This window comes from Aulonocara sp. 'chitande type north' Nkhata Bay, linkage group LG15, assembly GCF_057382095.1.
Source record: "Aulonocara sp. 'chitande type north' Nkhata Bay isolate Kocher_YH1m ecotype deep benthic linkage group LG15, A_spYH_male_GT1.1, whole genome shotgun sequence".
NCBI classification, from domain to species: Eukaryota; Metazoa; Chordata; class Actinopteri; order Cichliformes; family Cichlidae; genus Aulonocara; species Aulonocara sp. 'chitande type north' Nkhata Bay.
In genome coordinates this window covers 38,083,531-38,105,502 of record NC_141358.1, presented here as the reverse complement: position 1 = coordinate 38,105,502, position 21,972 = coordinate 38,083,531, and the positions used below count along the sequence as shown (strand labels likewise).

The following is a 21,972-nucleotide window of genomic DNA, read 5'->3' as shown; positions in this document are numbered from 1 at the left end:
TGAATGAATGTGCATTGAGTTATTTTTTTGTAATCAAAAACGGCCACACCCAAAGCAGCAAACCGTGTTCCCTCCGATTCTGCTTCCTCACTCCACCTAATTCTCCTTTGCATATCTCACATAAAACAGTGTTCAGTAGTTCTTTTCTTTGTACTTTGTGTGGAGGACTGGGAGGTGCTAAGAATTCAATACACATCTTTTTTTCTCTTTAATTTTCCACTGATCATCCCTCCTTTGCTCCCTTTTGTATCTGGCATATATGTTCCAACATTTCAGTATTGCTGCAAAAACTACTACTTTTTGCTTTGATCTGGGGTGAATTACAGTTTTTGAACAAATGTTGTGGTGCTGAGGGATTGATTAGATCAAATATAAGACTGAACTGATGGCTGAGAAAGCCCCAGATATGCTATGCTAAGTGGAAGTAGCAGAGAGCCCTGACTCTCGCCTGTCACAATTAGCCTAGACCACTAATGCCCAAAATCCACCAGAGCTTCAGCTCACAGATAGACACTCATAGGCAGGTAGTGCAAAAAGATGAATGTCTGATTTTTATACCTAAACCAAAAAAAAGAAGTTTTATTTATGTGTATATATATATATATATATATATATATATATATATTAGGGGTGCAACGATACTCGTATTGATATTGAACTGTTCGATACAGTGCTTTCGGTTCGGTATGCATATGTATCGAACAATACAAATTGTTTTTATTTATTTTATCAACTTTTCTTCTGACGATACTGTCTGTGTTGAGCGCTTAGTGGATCTGCGTTCGACTACTCCGCCTAGGCTGCACTGTCGATTGCAGCGCAAGCTAGCAAGACAGAAGCTAAGCCTCAACGCTACCCGAAATTGAACCTCCCCCACCCTCATTCATATCTGGCGTTTGGAACTATCTTGGTTTTCATGTGAAGTATGACCCTGAAGGTAAGCGCGTCATGGACAAAAGTAAAACAGTATGTCGGATGTGCCACACAATGCTCAATTCGTGGGACCTGGTGCGTTAGCGCAGTTAGCTTGTTAACGTGTTGATGCCATCCAGCCGCACGCACGGGGCGATCCGCGGTAACTCGTTAAGGGAGATTTGCCGCGTTATGGCGTTAATGTCATTTTAACGAGATTAACGCTATATATATATATATATATATATATATATATATATAAAATCCGCTGTTTACTTTATACAATTCAAAATATTGTGGTAAATTATTTGTAAAATAATGATTTTAGTCTGTACTGTTTGCAGAACTGCACAACAGCTGCCAAGGTGCCCTTGAGCAAGGCTTTGAACCCTTTTGCAAAAAGGAAGCCTTGGTGAAAAAAATCTGTGTATTACACAGTAGAAGTTTAAAAATAAGTGAAAAATAATTGAGGTGCACATGCTAGAAGATCTGTATCAAAAGAAGTCTTTTTATAGAAGTTTGACATGCGTTGCTGCTCGTGTTCATGCACATGAGTATGCAGTGTATTTGTTTTACAGTCTAGTAAATCAATCTAATTCGGGTTGCAGTTGTGCTATATAGCGTTTTGAATATGAATCGTATACCAGGTATTGCTGCCCCCTCAGAGGGAGTGTGGGGTAAACACTAAATGAAATCAACAGCTGTAGCGACGCACACACACTCCATCATACACAACCACGCAGATGCAAAAAGACAAATTACTCCGCTCCAGCGGCCTCACTCGCATAAAAACAACGAAAAGCGCACATCCAAATGCCCAGAGTTTGATAAGGAGAGCCACATTTCCATATGCACGCCTTTGAGGTAAAAGCAAACCTGCTACTCGCTAACTTGTATTTTTAAGTTGCAGCCGGCTGAGTCATTTGCCAGGAAATCTGATGATGGCATCTAAGCGTCTCACGCAGAGGCACACGCTGCGCAGTTCACCCAGTGCTCGCATTAATTCAGCCATCTAATTCAGGACTAGAGGGCTCTGCTTAAACACTGTTAATTGTCAGCATTTTTTTTAAAGTCTTAGAGTTAAATTTAAAATGTTGTAAAATCTAGAAGGAGAGTGGGGCGATTAATTTCCAGGAAGGGCTGTAAGCAAAAAAAATACTTCATCTATGGCAAAGTTTGAGGCAATAGTTTCCATGTTGGGTGATGTAAACACCAATCATTTCTACAGAAATCTGGTTTTGCGCCCATTTCCTGCTGGTTTTTAAACAAAGCCAGACCTGATGCCCTTAAAGTAATCATTTGCAAACGAAGCACACGCCCTTTCCAGAGCAGGTTGTAAATGATAAATATTACACCAAACCTTAAAAATGATGATTACAACAAAACATTACTGAAGCCTTAATTATCTATTTGCCTCTTGACATTTTTGCCAAAGTACGTGATAGTTTAACTGTAAATGTAAAAAGTGCTGTTCTGTTTCAGCTGATCTGAGCATGGTACATGATGTAATGCTTTTTTTTCAATAATGAGTAAGAAAAATCACAGAGAGCTATATTCAGATTTCAAAAGACAAGGCCAGACATCTCCGTGTGGTAAATCCACAGTGGCTGGAATGACTCCTCCGCGGGAATATTTCAGTAGGGGATGAATTCGAGTAAGTTTTGTGTCACACAGGATGCATCACTGTGAAAACACTATAAAAAACACCCTGAAAACTGCGCTATTGCCTCTGCAGTGTTGTGGAAGCTTGTATCTGCTCATATACTGCTCCATACAGTAGTATATGAATATGACTAGGCAGTGTTTATATTCAGTGGTAAGGCAGAGCAAGAGGAAGAAAGCAATAAGCGGATGTTATGAAACAAAAGCAGTATGGGAAATGGAAGTTGTAAGCATAAGCTACAAAGCCAAGTAATGTGATATGTGATCTTATTGTGACTACTCATATTTTCAGAACAATAAAAAGAATAACTGATCAGGTCGAGGCGCCGTAACAAAGCCGAGGTCGCTCTCCTAATGAAATGCTGATACACTCACTATGAAGGACCTCCATTAAATCTTAGCAGCATTGGATTTTGAAGGCAATCCGAAGTGCTTGTGTCAGCCAATAAAACAAGCGCTAATGACTCACCCCCAACTGTGAATGTGCGTGTTTGAGTGGGTACGTATTATGTTGTCAGTACTGCTGATGAAGGTGCTGCGACTTATTCAAAAGCAGGCAAAACACAGAGCCGTCCAATAAAACCACGGCACAGTGTCGGCTCCTGCGAGTGCTGGGTCTCAGGCTCGGGTTAGTTAAGGTGAGGAGAGGGGGATTTCAAGCATTCCCAGAAAACCAGTTATATTAACAGTTAACTGGGTTGTGTAGTAATTAACTCAGTCAGAATGCCACACAACTATGCAGTAAGCTAAACAGAAATTCTGTGAGTCAAACTAAGGCCCGACGTACACACATGCACTTATTCACTCAAACACGCACACGTACTGACAAACATGTGTTCCCACCCGTAAAGGCACACCTGGTTTTGTAGACAGCTGCCCTGAGGGCTACCTGTTCGTCAGATCCTCTGCGGTTAGTAATTAGAAGTAAAAGGGGGGAGGGAGGGGTGAAGAGAGGGAAGGAGACAGATGAGAGAAGGACAGAAGGAATGAGTGAGTGAGAGAGAGAAAGACAGCGAAGGAGGGGTGGGGGTGGGTTAAGACAAAGAAGCCGGTTCCACTGACAGGACAGGAACTAGATGAGACTTCTGAATGAGGCTATACCCCTCCTCAGTTTGAAGCAGGCACACACACACGCACACACACACACACACACACACACATGCACACACACACACACACACACACACACACACACACACACACACATAGGCCTATGTATTGGCTCAGCTTCGCTAGCTTGCATCCTCCTTGCTGCGATCAAAGCCCTTTCTTTTTCCATTTCAACCACTTTGCTCAGCTCTGCTCTCTAAAAGCATCTCACAGCAAAAAGAAAAAAAAGCTGTTTGTTTTTTGTTTATTTATCACAAAAGTGTCGACAGGTAAGAGATGCTTGACAGACATTGCCTCCGGAGACAAGGTGGGATAAGCAGACAGACGTTCAACCCCCCCCCCCCCCCCCCCTCCCAATGCACAAAAAAGGTATTCAGCCTTGAGATATCCCTTGATGAAGGGAAGGTAACCGAGGGCAAGGTCGCAGCCACGTATTCATAGAGCAAAGATTTAATTTAATTTGACGTTTCCAGTGATGAAAAAACTATATTTAATAAATAAATAAGAGAAAACGACAGAGAGGTAAAGACAACTTACTCATGAAGCTCCAGCAGCATTCCCTGTTAGCATACAGGCAGGACACACCTCTTTTGTGACAGCCATTGTGTGATGACTGACTGCAGTAGTAGGATGAAGTATGTGTGTGTGTCTGTGTGTGTATTTGTGCTAATGGGAGGTGGGGGGGTTGTTGTCATGGGAGGCGAGTCCCTTCAGGAATTCCACAGAGGAATCAACTCCTTGGCTTGTCCATGTTGCAGCAACCAATTACCGTGACTGTGTGTGTGTGTGTGTGTGTGTGTGTGTGTGTGTGTGTGTGTGTGTGTGTGTGTGTGCACACAGGGGGAGTGGGGGTGTGGGGATGCTGAAGGGGAGGTCTAGCTATAAAATGGAGGGGACTTCTCCTAATCATCGCCCTCTGGCCTCGCACAAAGGCAAAAAAGACTGCTCGGACGATTTGAATTTGAATAGCATCTCTCCTCCCGCTTTCCTTTTTTTCCTGCCCCGCTTCCTCTTTCTCTGCCTCAGCCTCGCACTGGATGACAAAAGTGGAGCCAACAAAGATAGCGCACAAAGCAATCAGGCTAATAGCGCTAATAAGTTGAGTGTGGGGTCCTCGCTCTCAGTGTTGACACTTTCCACTGTTTCAGTGGCTAAACAGAGGCTCAAGTGTTTGGCAACCAGACGGCATAGTATTTTAATGGAGTGGCTACCCCATGCCAGGTTGCCATGTGCTTGGTCTCTTCGACTGCAAAAAAAAAAGATACAAAAAAACAACAACAAAAGCAACTCAGAGGAGAGGTGGGGAGAAGATAATTAACTACTGAAGAAGCCCCGAGCAAAGGATTATGGGAAGGGAGTCATTAGGGTTTGGAGTTGAGTTTATTTTTATGTTATTATGGGTTTTCCTGGACGCAAAATCTTGCTTTTGTCACGTTTCATTAACACACAAGTTAGTGGTAATTTCTAAGGTGAAGCCGTTTTGTTTTGCACTAATAGCAGAGAACTTAGTCGGCTTGATTGTCAAGGTGGGAAAAGAACATTTCATTAAAAATATTAGTTTGGTGACTGCTGTCTGAATTTTGAAGAATCACACATACCAAAGACATCCACACTCAGAAGCTCAAAGCAAGACCTGAGCTAAATCACTCACCTGTGTGCTCCCTGTGACCTGCAGCCTTCACCCTGAAAACGACTGCGCATTCCTCCCTCTCAATAATAGCCTTTCTTCTCTTTTCCTGCTCTTCTCCTTCTCTTTTTTCTTTCTTTTAAGAAGTCTGCTTGTTTGAACAAAGAAATATTTTAAGAGGCTTGTAACTCTGTGTATGCGTGTGCGCGTGTGCGTGCTCGTACGTTGGATGCGGCCATAAGGACGAACGCTTCAGTGCCCTCCCCTGTTATTAGGCCTGCCCTGTCATTACAGGATTAGAGTGTAGGGGTTTGGCTTTGCATGCGTGTCTGTATGCATGTGTGTGTGCGTGTGTGTGTGTGTTTGTGTGTGTGTGTGTGTGTGTGTGTGTGTGTGTGTGTGTGTGTGTGTGCATTTATTTGCCAGAGTGCGATCTCTCCAAGCCTGTTTGTATTCCTACAATTTTTCTCACACAGTCAGAGGACACAGAGAAAACAAATGTCACAGCCGTTTTTTTCCCCCCATGGTTTTTATGATAATCCCCGGTGCATTTGACCTCTACCATAAATAACACTTTACTAAAGCAATCCTTAGGTTACTCAAACAGTGACTCGCTAATTGAAAAGTCTTTGTGAGCAACAGGGGGTTGAAAAACACCCCCCTGAACAGCGCATGTCACATCACTGTGCAGCAAGAACACAGGAGCACGGCTGCAGATATTGGCGTCGAAGGCAGAGAAAAGAGAAGGAGATTTTAAAAAAACAATTTTTTTTAGTTGAAGTAGGAGAGAAAAGTGGGACAAGTAGAAGAAACATAACAAACTGGGAGAGTTGGTTGAGAAAGAGATTGAAAAAAGGAGAAAGTGTGAGAAAAGTGAAGCCTTGTGCCTCTCTGTTTGTGACCCATCGATGCCTCCCTCTCACCATGTGTGTGATTTACAGCAGCCAATTTGCATGTTCGTTTGCCTGATTTCCTTTGTTTGCTCCCTTCAATTTTCCCCTATCTCAATTTACAAGATTTGAAAGAGTAAAATGAAATGCATAGAAGGCAAACCAGTGCACTCAGTGTGTTTAGAAATCATCTCAGAGTCTAATTGAGATTTGTTTTTTTTCTTAACCGACTTGTCCTTCTGGTTTTCTTTCCATTTATTTTTCTTTTGTCTCACTCGGGCCCTTAAGTCGTGCTGCCATTATAGTCTTCTAAGCTTTCAGGGCTTGTTTCCTTTACAGAATACCTTTCGCTCTATAATCTAGTTCCTTCTGCCTCCTTCTTGTCCTTTATTATCTGTACGAGTCTGCTTTGCACACTTTATTAGATTTTTTTTGTCCGTGTATTAGATAATTTTAAGATGCTTGGACTTTCAGTCCAGGCTTTATTCTTACAATGTGCTTGTAATGCCAGGTGTGTTATTTAAAATCACAGCAATATAGTGGACAGAGCATGGCAGGCACCCATACACACACACACACACACACACACACATCCTGACACACATACACTGACAGAGAGGGAGCGGCCGGGTTAGGTCAGGGTCATTCACCACTTTTGCTCTGGCCCATTGACTCAGGATTGGTGCTCCACTTTGGGCACAATGCAGGACTTTGCACCAAATACACACACATACAATTGTCCTCTGACACAGACTTGCAAGCACACAGTTATGCACGCACACAAAACACAACCCCGGCCAGATCAAACAATGCAGATGCAGCAAGAAAGGAGGGTTTCAGCGATGAGTGTGCGGTCTCGAATCATCTGCTGTCCCAACCACTGAGTCAGGCTGGACAGGTGTGTCTGTTTGCACTTTGCATATCTATCTCTCTTTCACGTCACGTCCCTTCTGCTTCATCCCCGCATCCCATTCCTTCCCTCCCCGTTCATCTTTGCGTTTTGCCGTGCTGTCATTTTCAGCGAGGCCAGCTCTAATGACAAGCGAGCGCATCAAACACAAGGCCGACTTGTAATAATAAGTACCAGGCGGCAAACATATATAATTTTCACCTCACCGGCTTACCTACCTGCACGGCTGTCAGTAACAGGTCCCAAATCACACACTGTCACAGTATGAGTCACAGGAAGTCCTGCAGCTAGTGAGTGCTGGCCCATTCTCTGAGAAAACACAAGCAGGCCCTCAGTTGCTCACATGTGGCTACATCTGGTTACAAAGGGAGCTCTTAGCAAACACCACGTTCATGAGTTCCCTGCTTTAACACTGGAAACACATTGAGAATATTGCAAACCCGCTAAGCAAAAGGAATCACTTATGATAAAGGCTTTGATTTGGCTCATGGTGACAGTTTTAGACCTTTTTCAGTCAAAGTCTGCAGGGGTGAAAATGAGTGGGACTTCCCCGTTGTAAGAGCATAACACTTGGACAAAGTTAGATATAATTCACAAGGGGCTTGAAGTTCTTTTTGTTTGCCTGAATGTAGCAGTTGCTTGATGTGTGGTAAAAATCCTTGAGTTATAGTATTGTACTTATACCTAGGACCTATTTACAATTAGTTAGCAAGCCAAAAAAAAGAAGTCTGCAAAGACTTGGAAAATCTCAAACTTCATTTGATGACCAAGCACTCACTGGCTGCACCGTTTCATCATCTTTCACTATCTTGTAGAACAGCACAGCGGTTGAGATAATAACGGTGGCTGCACATCATGCCTTGAGCGCCAGGTAGTAAAAGACTCAACATTTATAGTCTTCCTTCCCCGCTCTCGCAAAGCTCCCATCTCTGCCAGTAGAAACAAGAAAGTGGAAAGTGGAGAGCAAAAACGGTTTTGCAGGGGAGATCCTCTGTCCACTTCAACTTGCGCGAGCCATTTGTTGATGTTTTTGTGTGTGAAATCCCCCGTGTGTGGCATATAGATACGTGTAAGAATGTTCTAAACTGAAGTGCCTTCAAGTATTGACGCAAAACGAATCCTATTGAAGTTTACCGACCTCTGTTCCACTCGAGAGCTCCTCTTTTGTGACACCGAAATTTATTGCCCCTGCTCTCCATTCAAGTATTCTGTTGGGTTGTATATCTTGAGTTTTACAACTGTGTCTATATCTTATCAAGTGTGTGTCTGTGTGTCACGTGTTCTGTGGGAAGCGGAACTGTTTCGCAGTGAGAGCTTTGTTTAAGGGAAACACCTAATTGGGACTAATTAGCTTAATGAGGAGCAACAGTAAAATATCACACAATACCTCACTGATCACCTATCGGGACCTTTGTCTCGTGTTTCATTTATAATACATTCACTCACACACACCCACACATACTCACTTGCACATAAAGTACTCCTTTGTCTAAATCAATTCAGTTAGTTGTGAGCTTGTGTGTCCTTTATTCACACAGTTTTCTGAAAGCAGCTTTGGTCAGAGCCTCGTATCTGTTCCTTGGATCATTTTGCAAGTTTTATGAGATTGTTGTAAAACAACTGAAAGTTCTACTGATCTCTTTTTTTCTTCCTTGTTTGATTGTGTTGTTTTCTTTCTGCTTCCATTTTTCAGAGACGTTGATGGACACAAAGTGGGCCACGACAGAACTGGCTTGGACTGCACATCCTGAGACTGGGGTGAGTTTACTGGGCATAGTGTGCATTGTGTTGTGTTAATAATGAGCAATACTCCAGGCTATGTTTTACCATTTGATGCAATTAAAATATTTTAGGCAGCAAAACAAATGATGCACTGACATCTAATTCACCTGACTGACCTGATTGACTCCCTCTTGCCTCCTCTTGAAAAATGCAAAAAAAAAAAGCATTGGTGTTGTCATGAAGTTCCCTTTTAAACGCTGATAAATGTCTCAGCACCCAAATCTACCTTACACAAAGTGTCCATGACAGCCTCACATGGCTTTCCCATGTGGTCTCCACAATGAGGCAAAAAGAGCCTCGACCCCTCCTCGGATATACTTCAAAGACTGCCAGCACTCCTCCCTTGCCTTTGTGTGGTCCTCTGACTTGGCCCTTGTGTTTTGAACGATGGGCCCCCTTTTTTTTAGTATATTTTTGCTCTTACCACAACACACTTGTCAGAGGATTCTTCCCCAGCTGTTCAAAGTCACCCACCCTCCTTATGCTCCTTTTCGCCTAGCCATTAAACATTCACTGTGCCAGACACACACTAGCCACCTCAGCTGTAAACAATCAGGAGGACAAACCCTCTCACAGCCTGGCATGTCCCATTTCTGTTCCCCCTTCCCTCCAAACACACACACACCTCTTCATCCTGTTACGCTACAATGCAGCGGTGATGCTCCCACGAAGTCCAGGCAGACATGGTTTAGGAACCTAAAAAACATGCCTCTCTGTTTCTGTTCCAACAATCCTACAACAGATGCTCCTTCTCAGTAGATGTACATACAGTAGCTGCCCTTTTGCAATCCAGATTTCCCACATTACCTGCCAAAAGGGTGGAGATGAATTTGTCCCCTTGGCCCTTTTTTTTGGGTGGGTGTGTGTTTGCAGCAGAATGTGCCACAGACAGCATTTGTTGTCCCTGAGTTATTTTTCCACCCTTTGTGTGTTTGTGTGCGCGTTTTCCCTCCTTTTATTTTTTCCCTCCCTCCCTCACTTTCACTCTCAGTCCCTCGCTCTCGCAAAATCAATCGTCCGTGTTGCCTTGTTCCTTTCTTCACGCAGACTTTTATTGTATACATGTTTGTTTGCTCTCGCAGTCTTGCGGTGGGAACGACCCAACCTGTTTTTGTTGTGTGTGACGAGTGTTTAAGAGAAACCGATGCCGTGGATAAGAGGACAAACAAAGCAGCCTGCGGGGAAAGGGACGAGAGAGAAAGAGAGAGAGAGAGAGAGACAGGGTTTCAGGAAAATCCAGAGCAATGTCCGTGCGTCAAGAAGGAAAGAGTGTATGAGACAAGAAAATCAGTTCCTCAAAAAGCAAATCTAACACTACACATTCTCTCATTCATGCCAAACACGAATCATATCGTCTCCATCTTTTTAAATAACATTGCAAAACACATGCAAATGAAACTACAAACATAAAGCTACACAGAAGCTGTGTTTGTAAGCGCTGATAATCGTAAGGAAGTGTCTTTACATGCTCCAACACTAGGTTGTTGTGTTTTACACACATTCTTTTAGTATATTCTTTCACGTCTCTGTTTGCTATGGTATGTGCATTTCTCAGTCTGTCTGCATCTGTCTTTATAGACTGTAGCATCTCTGTATGAGGCATGGATGCATGCAGCTCAGCACCAGTTTGGTTGATGCGTTTGGATTTCCAGCATTCATTATGCCTCCATGTGTGACGTGTGAATATTTGTCTATAAATCATGCCGTTTATGTTCCAAACCAGATGGGCGAAGAAGGGGGAATTCCGCTGAGTAGCTCTCCTCAGACCCGGAATGATACCCACAGGGCTTTCCCTAAGCATACGTTGACAACAATATCTGAAGTTAGCGAGCCTACAGAGATAATAAGTATTGTCGGTATATGACTGTCTCCTTCACAAGACCACCTTCCCTGCACAAAACGTGTCATAAACAAGCTGGAACAGTATTAAATTAGCCTTAGTGGGATTATTGAACCGGCTAAACAAACAACAAAATAAAAACACACTAATTGGTTGCATTGAGCTTGTTGGAACTTTCAGCATTTCAGGCAATGCCTAAAGCTAATAATAATAGTTTATCCATGTTGCCATGAAGGTTTCTTAGAGTAAATGTTCTCTTTTAATTCATCCAAGGTCGAAGGATGAAAAAACATGATAAAACTGGCAAAAAAAACAGCTTTAAATGATGATTTTGAGAATTATTGTTGCACCAAAATGTGCAATGTGTAAGGCCCGTGCGTTGCCATCTGGAGGTGAAAGTTAAAGCTTTGATTGGAAAGGACAAAGAGAAAACAGAGAGGCTCGCCAATCTTGCATAACAATTCATCTTGTTGAAAATCGACGCCAAGAAACTTGACCCTTTTTTGCACAACATGCTTAATTCATTCAGGCTTGGTAATCAGGCTCTCAGATTGTTTGCCCACTGGTGCATGTCTGACGGGGGGTTGGTTGACCCCTTTCTAACTGCACGCATACACAAACAGACCCACACCTATACATATATATATACTCTCAAACAAACACACAGAGTGAGCACAAACTTGGCCAGACAAGCTCGCATGAGCAAATTTATACAAACGCACAGCCACAAAACACTTGGCCGCATTGCTCTTTTGCGCAGGGTGATTTATTACACTAAACTAAATACCCATTGACACTTCATGCTTTTAGCCATTCCATTGACCTGGCTGGTGATTATCGATTCCCTCTGGTCGCTTCCTCCTTCTCTCCCGCTCTTGTGGGGCCATCATTTTAATGCCACAGCCAAACTACACCCATTCTTCCCCCTGTGTCCCTTATGGCCTCCACGGTCTTGGATGAATAGCCTTGTCTCCACCACATCCATATCACAGCCTTAATTAAGATGCTTCAAGCTCAGAAGGAAACGACTGGCTCTGAAGAGGAAAAGCGGTATCTATTTACCCGAGTGTTGAGGAAGGCAAATGCTTTGAGGTACAATCCAGCCCCAAGAACATAACTGTAGAGATTTAATTTTACTATAGATATCTCATATAGCAATGTCTCAGGTTCAGGTAGCGAGTTCACCACCAGTTACGCTAAATATGCACTATGCATTTGGTGTATAGTTTTAGCAGTCATCTCAAGGCGCTTGAGGATATTGCAAGGTAACGACCCTACAGTAATACAGAGAAAACCCCCAAAATCAAACAAATTCTGAGCAAGCACTTGGCAACAGTAGGAAGGAAAAACTAGCTTTTGGCAGGAAAAAACGTCTGGTAGAAGCAGAGATTAATAATGATCAATACCTAAATGCAAAGTGGTGTGTTAGCTTTTGACTGCCCTGTGACTTATTGGTAAATGGTTTATATATAGTCACTCAAAGCACTTTATAGAACTTGCCCCATCCATACATCATTTTTTTCAATGTCTCACATTCTCACACATTCACACTCCAGTGAATGCATCAGAGCAACTTAGGATTCAGGATCTTGCCCAAGGATACTTTGGTATGCAGACTGGTGCAGCTGGCAATCAAACCACCAACCTTCTGATTAGTAGGTGACCCGCTCTACCTCATAAGCTACAGCCACCCATTATTCCCTTCTCTAGTATTATTTTCCTCCCCTGTTCCCTCTACATTTAATGCTCTAAAGCACTGGCACGTCTTTTGCATAGCACTGTTAACTACTGTTGTATTTAAACGTGTCTAAAAATACTTTGACTCAAATGTTTGTCTGATAAAAGAAAGGGGAGCAGATCCCTCAGCGTGCGCACACACGCACGCAAACACACACGCACACACTTAGATATATTATACACACAGGAATTGCTGTTTGAAGTGAAATGATTTAATCGCGGTGTCCTCATTCGAGATTGAAAAAAAGAAGAAGAAGAAGAAAAGACATAACATTAACGCGTCTCACAGCAAAGCTTTTACAGTCTGGTTTGCTTGCACTCATTTAATGAAGCTGGTAATCAAAGTTTAGAACATTTAATCCCATTTTATCCCGAGTAATTCACCCCCTGGGTACTGTAGTAGCATTGAAAGATGTAGAGTGTAAAAACAGAAAAGCATGAAGGTTAACTGCCGCCTTTTCCCCGCTTTTATTAGAGGACGTTGCAGTCATTGCTCGGTAATTGAAGCGTAATTGGTTGTGAAGCAGTGTGGCTGGTTCTTCCAAACAGATATGAGGTAAACATGCTTTGGTGGCTCTGTGGCGAGGAGGTGACAGGTTCCTGTAATTGTGATGAATTTGCAGTCCTTGTGCCTGGCTTTTCGCCACACTAATCAGGAATGAAAGGTGCATCATGGCAAAAGCAAGGGAATGGAAGTAAAAGAAATACAGCTAAACTGAAAAAGTCCAATTCTCGCTCCCTCATGACTTGTGTCCTGGTACTTTAATCACTTGCTTTTTATGCCACTTGATTTAATGTAGCTCATCTAGGTTCGATGGAAGATGCCCCGCAGCAACTCAATATCTATCAGACATTTACAGCTGCTAATTTTTCATGTTCTTCATCTGATTTCTTTTCAGTGGGAAGAGGTCAGTGGCTACGACGATGCCATGAACCCCATCCGGACGTATCAAGTCTGCAATGTACGTGAGCTCAACCAAAATAACTGGCTACGTAGCGACTTCATCCCGCGAAAAGATGTACTGCGCGTATATGTGGAGATGAAATTCACAGTGCGTGACTGCAACAGCATTCCCAACATCCCTGGTTCCTGCAAAGAAACATTTAACCTCTTCTACTATGAGTCTGACTCGGATTCAGCTACGGCTACCAGCCCTTTCTGGATGGAGAACCCTTATGCGAAGGTTGACACCATCGCCCCAGATGAGAGTTTTTCCATGCTCGAGTCTGGACGGGTAAACACGAAAGTCAGAAGTTTTGGCCCGCTGTCCAAAGCTGGCTTCTACTTGGCCTTCCAGGATCTCGGTGCTTGCATGTCGCTCATCTCAGTCAGAGTGTTTTATAAGAAGTGCTCCACCACAATCGCCAACTTCGCCGTATTTCCCGAAACGGCAACGGGGGCTGAAGCGACATCGCTGGTGATAGCCCCAGGAACTTGTGTCCCCAATGCCTTGGAGGTGTCTGTGCCGCTGAAGCTTTATTGCAACGGAGATGGGGAGTGGATGGTTCCTGTAGGAGCCTGTACCTGCATGGCTGGTTTTGAACCGGCCATGAAGGACACCCAGTGTCAAGGTGAGTGTTTTCACAATATATAATTTAGGTCAGTTTATGACGTGTTGTGGCGGATTAAGTGGATTAGACATTCTTCAACAGGTTGCTCAAGGTTCAAACCCACAACAGAATAGTGTGCTACTTCATCTTATGTTACAGTCCTCAGATTTCAGGATGGAGCCTTCTTACGAAGATCATATGAGAAGACATTTACGTTTACATTTTGGGAACATGGAATGGTATTAGACTAGTGGTCCTAGTCTTCACAAAGACTTAACTGCTGTGGAAAAAAACACACTGATTGCCTGAGAGATTAATTGGACATTATTTTGGCTACAGGATACACTGTTTTATGCTGGATTGTTCACTCAACACATCGTAATGAATAATTTATTTTATCTTGTTTTCTTTTGACATGTTAATCCAGTGATTACAAGCTATAATAATACAGACTAGCAGGGCTACGCACTCCCGTGACCTCAGTTTTGCCTTGAGGTTGGTTGCAAAATGAATGCGCAGTGTGTTGTCTCTTTATGAAAGCGAGTGGCTAATGGCTTCAGGTCTGATGGAAAACATGACAGGTTCACAGAGGTGAAAGAGAAAGGTAAATTTAAACAGCAAGGTCCCGACTGAAATGGAGTGCAGGTGACAGCATGAGAATAATGAAGGATAAATGGAAAAACTTGTGCTTGTGTGTACGTGGGTGTAAAATTAGGCCTGGGCGTGCAGAAAGTGTGTGAAGAGTGAAAGAGCGATCTGGTGAGGTTATTGATCACGTGAATGCAAGGTGCCCCGTGCGTGTTCGCTGGGCTTCGACTTCGGCGGTGATCCCTGCCTGTCTGGGTCCTTCTTCCTATAATAGAAGAAAGCGATGACGCTGCACAGGCCTTATATTTTGTATCCACTCCACTCCAGGAGTGGGTGGATACTGAATATGCGCTCACCTTTAGAAGGAGAGTGTTTGCACGAGACAAAGGGGAGAGTGTAGTATATCTAAAGTGAACGTGGTTAAAAACTCATTTGTTTGTTTCTGGCACCTCAAGGTTGAAGCTCTGGTGACTGGCCGCTGATAAAATGCTCTCTAATCACTAGAAACCACAAGGGATAAATCTCGCTTTCTTGTTCTCGTTAGGTCCTCTCTCCTTTTCCTTCCTCTCCTTCTATATTATTCCATGCTCATTTCTCATCACCCTTTTTCCGTGCTTTTTCTGTCCTCCTAGCATACAGTATCTCTTGCAGCTCTTCATTTCTCTCTGCGCCAGTCTTTACTTCTCCAATTCCTTCCTAATCTGAAGGCCGTTGTGCTCATTAATAAGCCACTAGAGTTACAGTAAGGATGTCAGTATTAATATTAATCGATGAGCCTTTTTTGCCTTCCCACTCATTAGCTGCACATTTTTTACCCCCAATATTCTTTACTTTTTCATGCCTCAGACTTTCCAATTTCAGCATACATTTTAATCAGTTCCTTAAGCTCTATGTTCTGCATGAGAGGATAAGACACAGGGGAGCGAGGAAGAGGGGAGGTGGGGGTCCTACAGGATTAGCATTTTCTATGCCTCCACCTCTTCCACCTCTCCCTCCCTTTTCGCTCTACCCCCTTGTCTGTCTTTCTTCCTCATTCTTTAATGGTTCCTCTAAGGGAAAATAGATAAAAGGAACAGGATGACCCCTTTACTCGCTGGAAGTGATTGATCAGCGCTTTCAACCTTTTGGTGTAAAAAAAGAGGCTTCCTTTAACGGGAATGCTTCTTCAACATCTTTGCTAACAGTTAAAAATATTTTTTTTCTTGCCCTGTGAGCTCAGAATTAGCTTGCAATTTGTTCTGTGTTAGGTGAAAAAATATGAACAAATTTGTTTAAAGAAACTGTTCTGACACCTAAATTCAAGGTCAGTTCTTTATCTGTTTATCAAACCAAACTTCCTGTTAGCCAGCAGTGTGGATAACTCTGACAAATTGGTGGGAGAACAAATATACTCAGTGCTAATGTACACGGTGCAGCCAGCTGGTGGTTTTGAGCTAATATTGAACTTTCAGAAGCAGGAAAACAGCAGGAGCAGTAAGTGGTCTGCTGTAAATTTGACCTCTGACCTCAGTCGTTTTCAAAGGGGAGCATAAATCCAACATGGAATCTGTGACGATAATTATCATTCGGGGGGGAGGACAAACATTGCAGTTTGTCCTTGACGTTGACGAGCTAATGCGCTAGTGGGTCAGCTAATCAACTGGCCCTTGTAAACTTTGCCTCTCTTACCTGCTCCTGCCTCTCTTTTTTTATTAGGCATGGCGGCAAACTCATTCATCTTTTAACAAGACAGTTTATGAAAGATATGGAGCCTACCCAAGCGTCCTGAATCACAATGTTGCCGTTACAGTTTCCCTGCACGTCTGTAACTTATCACACGAGTTATAAACGTCCAAACAGCAGCTATAAATGGAGATATGGCATTTTCAAATCCTAGCAGTGTTTTCATGTTACTGACTTGCCTTCAAGAACCAGTTTAGGTAAAGTTATGCTGAAAGTAGTTTCCTGTATAGAAGTAGTCTCAGTAGAAATACAGAGAAAAAACAATTTTTAAAAAAAAGAAACTTTGACATGGTCTCTGTCTGTATACAAAGATTTATGTTTGCACGTTTGCATTTCCTGATTTCCTCACTTTGCAAATTCTGAATACATCGTCCACTAAGTAAATGTTATTTGTACATTCAAAAATAATTAATCAATATAACATAAGCACACCAGTCAGATTTTCATGTTTTTGACACTGCGTTTTTAGGAGACCTGGGATGCCAATGTTACCTCTAAAGCACTTCTGTTGCTTCTGTTGTTTAAGTGTGCTGTAGGCTATAAATAAAATGAACATGGCAGTCAACACAAACCGACATGTTTGATGTATAGTTTTTTCTTCACTTCCAAAAACATAATTTATGTAACACAATTCAGTGGGCTACATACTGAAATTAGAAACAAAGTATCAATCCTATTGTGCTAGTATTGATCCGAGACTACTACAAATACTATAGTACTTTTTCCACTAAAAATGAGTAGAATTACAGGCTATTGGCATGGATTGGCAAAAGTAAAATTTGTCTTTTCATTCCAGAGTAAGACACTTTCTAAAATGATAGTGGTAAAATCAGTTTGTTTGTGTTTTTTTTAAGCTGTTGGTCATGCTTTCTTCATCATTCCCTCTTTTGCCATCAGCTTGCAGCCCTGGCACCTTCAAGTCCAAACAGGGGGACAGTTTGTGCTTGCCCTGCCCAGCCAACAGCCGTGCCAGCTCGGGAGCAGCCAGTGTTTGCTCCTGTCGAAACGGTTATTACCGCGCAGACACAGATTCTCCCGACTCCCCCTGCACTAGTAAGTAATGCTTCCTTCAGCCATCTGTATAACTCAGTACGTTTTAATGCTGACAACCTTACATCTAGTCTATTTTTCCCATCAGAACTGGGCCAAATGTGTTGTAATCATAAAGTTAAAGTTATTGTGTATTAAACGTCTTTGGATATTTCCATCAACTGCTGATAAAAGCTCCTAGCACAATGCTCCTGCCACGCCACACAGACAGCAAACAAGTCTGCTTGCTTTCCCAGCGTTATCCACAACTTTATCATCCAACCCCTCCCCTTCCCACCAACCTGCACTCACAACGTCTCTGCCCCACTACGGCCGGAAAGTGAAACCCACTTGTTTTTTTGTGAGCTTTATCTTTCTTTTTTTTTTTTTACTGTTGGCTCTATTAAAAGCAAACAGACACTGAGGGGTGAATTTATTCAGAAGTGAAGAAAGAAGATCCTTTTTTCTGTTGCTGGGGTGTGGGGCTGATTCTCCCACAGTGCAGTGAGAGATAAGGCTCCGGTAATTGGATAAGAATTGCCAAGACTCTGCCAATAGTTTGTCTTGCTCGTTGCCCCCAAGCACTCTGTACACACAGACACACAGTGGAAATAAGCATGCAATTCAAATTTGAACTCCTGTCCTCTTTTTTTCTTTTTTTTAATGAAGAACTGCTGGAACAGTCTCTTGTTACAGTGAAAGAAAAGAAAATGGTCTAGTTAATGCATAAGAAATGTACTAATACCGCAGCGCAGTTATGGAATAATGAATGCATGTGTGTGTAATGATATATAAACTGTGCTTTCCAGTATGAATCTTTTGTCTATTGTCCTGATGTCTCTGTGCTGTCACCAGGACAAATTTCTTTACACCCATTGTGCACGGAGATTGAATGCATTCTCATTGCGACCTATTTTCTTCATCCCATCCTTCCTTTTGCAGCCGTTCCGTCTGCCCCACGCAGCGTCATCTCCAGCGTCAACGAAACCTCGCTCGTGCTGGAGTGGAGCGAGCCTCGTGACCTGGGCGGCCGCGATGATGTCCTCTACAACGTCATCTGTAAGAAGTGCCTCCCCGACCGGGGAATGTGTTCGCGCTGCGACGACAACGTGGACATCTCACCGCGCCACCTGGGATTGACCCAGCGGCGTGTGGCGGTCCGGAACCTGCAAGCCCACACACAGTACAGCTTCGAGATCCAGGCGGTCAACGGCGTTTCCAACAAGAGCCCCTATACGCCCCAGTTCTCCGCCGTGAACATCACCACAAATCAGGCCGGTAGGTGCAGCTTCAGCACTGTGGCTACCTGGCAAAGATCAGCATTGATGTTTCGGGCGATGCCAACTTTCAAAGGCTGGGAAAAGACACAAAAGGATGTCAGAGAATACGCTCTGCGCCTAAAAAGCAGAGATCAATTTCTTGTATGTATGTAGGAGTGTGCTACATATTTTTCCTTTGAACAGGGATTGAGAAGGAAGACATTCTTCTGAATGAGCTTAGAAAGCGACCTTTTTTTCACACGCCCACAGCATGCTCTGTGCTAACACCACTGCAAATAGCAATAGCGAGGCAGTGTATATTCAAAGTGTGGAACCTTTAGTATTCTGGCTGCCCACTGGTTCCAACCCACCGATCCTTCAGCTCTCAGCAAAAACAGTAACTAGGCCAATGTAGCAATCAGAGCTGAGATGATTTTTTTTAAACCCATCTGGTATATATAGATATACAGAGTAATAGAACCCGCTATTGATAAGCCAAGTGATGAAAATAAATCAATAAATGGAGGGAGACTGTAGACCAGGGACGTCAGAATAATTGTATATCGTGCATTGGACCAGTAACACTCCACCTGTCAGTGAAAAAGGATAAGTATCCTAAGATACCTTAATATAAGAAAAAGAAGTGCAGTTTCAACAGTATGTCTCAGTTTTTCCACATGATAAAGAAAAGCTGCTGTAGTAAATGAAAGAAAGCTTTCAGCATTATTCTTTGGGCTAAAATTATAAGGAATAAATGTTTTAAATCACAGAAAAAAATCCGAAAGGTTTAGAAAGTTTCCATTAATTCACATTTTTTGTGGACATACTGTAAAAAACAAGAACTCTTCTTTTTTTAAATGGTTTGTTTATTACTTAACTACTTTGGTGCAATATGAACGGTCTTTATCAGAAGGAAAAACTCCAAATACATTTAAAGTCCAGAATGTACGCCCTCCTTGGATTGGAGTCTTTGGCCACTGAGCCTTATGTTTGACACTATAGCTGGGGGACTATTATGATCATTTTTTCAGTTACCTAGGAAATCTCACTATTCTCAGTGATGTACTTTTACTCACTCCAGTTTTTCTTTTTACTTGTAAATTGAACTCTTTGCTGCTGTGTTAAGTTTGCTCTTTCGGCTAGCCTAGTAAACACCAAGGATTATTCCTTGGCTCCTCCTCCCCCACCCTTTTTCCTTCTCTCCATGGCCTTGTCCTCCTCACCTTTGACCTTGTGTGCCTACTCCTAAAAGATTCTTTAGGAATGCCTTCTTTTTGTGAGTCTGGAACCCAAAGGCCCCACCAGCCCCACATGAGGGCCTCATTGTTTCATGGGGAGGTTTGGCGCTGGGCTGACAGGGACAAGTGTCCACCCTTGGGTGCTTGGGGTCAGGTGGGTGCGGAGGGAGCAGTGAAGAGAAAGAACAGGGCAAGAGTGCATCATCTGTGATCAGATTATCCATTTGTGTAGTCCCAAGACCATCCCTGCATGTGCAGTCACCTTTTAAGAATCAAAATAAATACTGGGTTGGTGATAAGCCCCTGGAGCCACCTCCATGGTTACTCCCAACGTCTCCTCCTGGAGGAGGGCCCCTAATCCCTTGGCTAGAGTAACCAGGGGATCTGCCTAGGAAGCATTGTCTTCTGGGGGAATAAGAGAGACAAGGAGAAATGGAATAGATGGGACTTACAAGGAAGGGGAAAACTCAGGAAAGGGGAGGTGCAGACACCAGAAAGAAAGACAGAGCAACAGAAGGTTGTCTGGTCTCCAAGACAAGCAGCGAGGTTAGAAAGGAAATGGAATGGGGACGATGAAAGAATGTAAAAATGGGATGTAAAAGTTTTTAACAAAGCCAGCGAAAACTGGTGTGTGGTATGGGGGAATGAGAAACACTGATCCAGGGATTTTCCTAAAATGAGTGCGGTACAGTATCGAATAATATTATTGTGCAACACTTGACTTCCTTCACTTCACTTTCCTTATTGACCAGAAGTGATTATCAGCACATCTGTCTTGGTTAGACAGGACATCTTGTGAAGAAGTCATAAAACTCTGGAGGAAGGGGGGGTGGATGGAGGGCCATAGCAGTGAAAGATAAGCAAAAGAGTTGAAAAGTCCACTGAAAAAGCAGGAAGTGTATTATTTATATTCAAGTAAAGGTAATAGTGGAGATAGACAGTGGAAGGTGTGAAGTAAAGTTAAAAGGGTAGACTGAGTGGAGGAGGGAGTAAAGGAAAGAGCGGCATGGGCTTACTGTTAATGCGGCACGTGTAAACTAAGCATGGGAAACTCCAGTGATTACATGTTTCATAAAATAATTAGATTGTATGGTGTGTGCACATTTTTGTATTTGTATATTATATTCATGCGCAGCACTTAAAGAACAAGATCTTTTTCTACAGCCGAGAAAAAAAAGGAAAGCACAGCTCCTCTCAAACATTTCAACGAGATTGTGGAGTAACAGCTCAGCAGCAGTGAAGCAAGTGCACAGACACATACGTGCAAAACTCTGTATGTGCGGCTGTTCCTTAGCTCGCCCGCCGTTAATATATGACAGAGGGAACTGCATGGACCTTATCCATCAGTTTCTAAAGTTTGATTCTCTTGCTACAGGAGAATTAGACATAACCTCTCGTTCCCCTAGGACTCTGGGAGGGAGAATTTGAGCATTAGTCGGGAATGGCTCTGCATACTAACTAGTGGCCAAAGCTTTTCACAAAGCTCACAGCTAAGACTTTGTATTTGGGCTTCTGTGGACAGACAAAGGGCACAGAACTTCAAAAGACATAACACGAAAAACAATAAATAAAGCGGATTTCCCTTTATTTATTTTCCCCCTGTGAAGCTCCCTCTGCAGTGCCCACAGTTCACCTGATGGCGGCCACAGCGAGCACCATGAGCCTGTCCTGGCTGCCTCCAGAGAAGCCCAACGGAATCATTCTGGATTATGAGATTAAGTACCATGAGAAGGTAAGCGCCGATGTTAGAGAACGCCTGTAATTCAATCCAATTTCAGTGACTCGCATGGTTTCTGTATCATCTGTGTTTCTGTAAATGTGGAAAACAATGGCTCTGCTGATAAACACATGTTGGCCGTGAGGCTTCCTTTTCTTCTTATTCCACTCTTTCCATCTCTTTCTATCCTTCCAATCCCTTCCCTGTTGTACTCTTCCCTTTTCTTCTTTTCCCTCCCATCCTCTGTCAATCCATGCCTTAAAAAGTTTCTAAAACCCCAGAAAGTTTAGAGTTTTCCTTGGGGAAAGAGCACAGTCCTCACTATATGCTGTCTTCTGCTGTCAGATTAACATACCAGCTATGATATGGCACTCCTTTTCTCTCTCTCTCTCTCTTGG

General features: G+C 43.0%; 1 protein-coding gene across 6 annotated transcripts in view; it reads left to right on the top strand.

Annotated features, from left to right (window-relative positions):
• ephb3b (eph receptor B3b) overlaps positions 1-21,972 on the top strand; it is a 57,995-nt gene that overhangs the window by 19,056 nt on the left and 16,967 nt on the right. For all 6 annotated transcript variants that reach the window (XM_086263280.1, XM_086263278.1, XM_086263276.1 and 3 more), the window contains exons 2-6: positions 8,805-8,869; positions 13,370-14,042; positions 17,229-17,384; positions 18,303-18,638; positions 21,465-21,589. In XM_086263280.1, the coding sequence (XP_086119406.1) occupies positions 8,805-8,869; positions 13,370-14,042; positions 17,229-17,384; positions 18,303-18,638; positions 21,465-21,589 (1,355 nt within the window). The remainder of the gene's footprint in view (positions 1-8,804; positions 8,870-13,369; positions 14,043-17,228; positions 17,385-18,302; positions 18,639-21,464; positions 21,590-21,972) is intronic.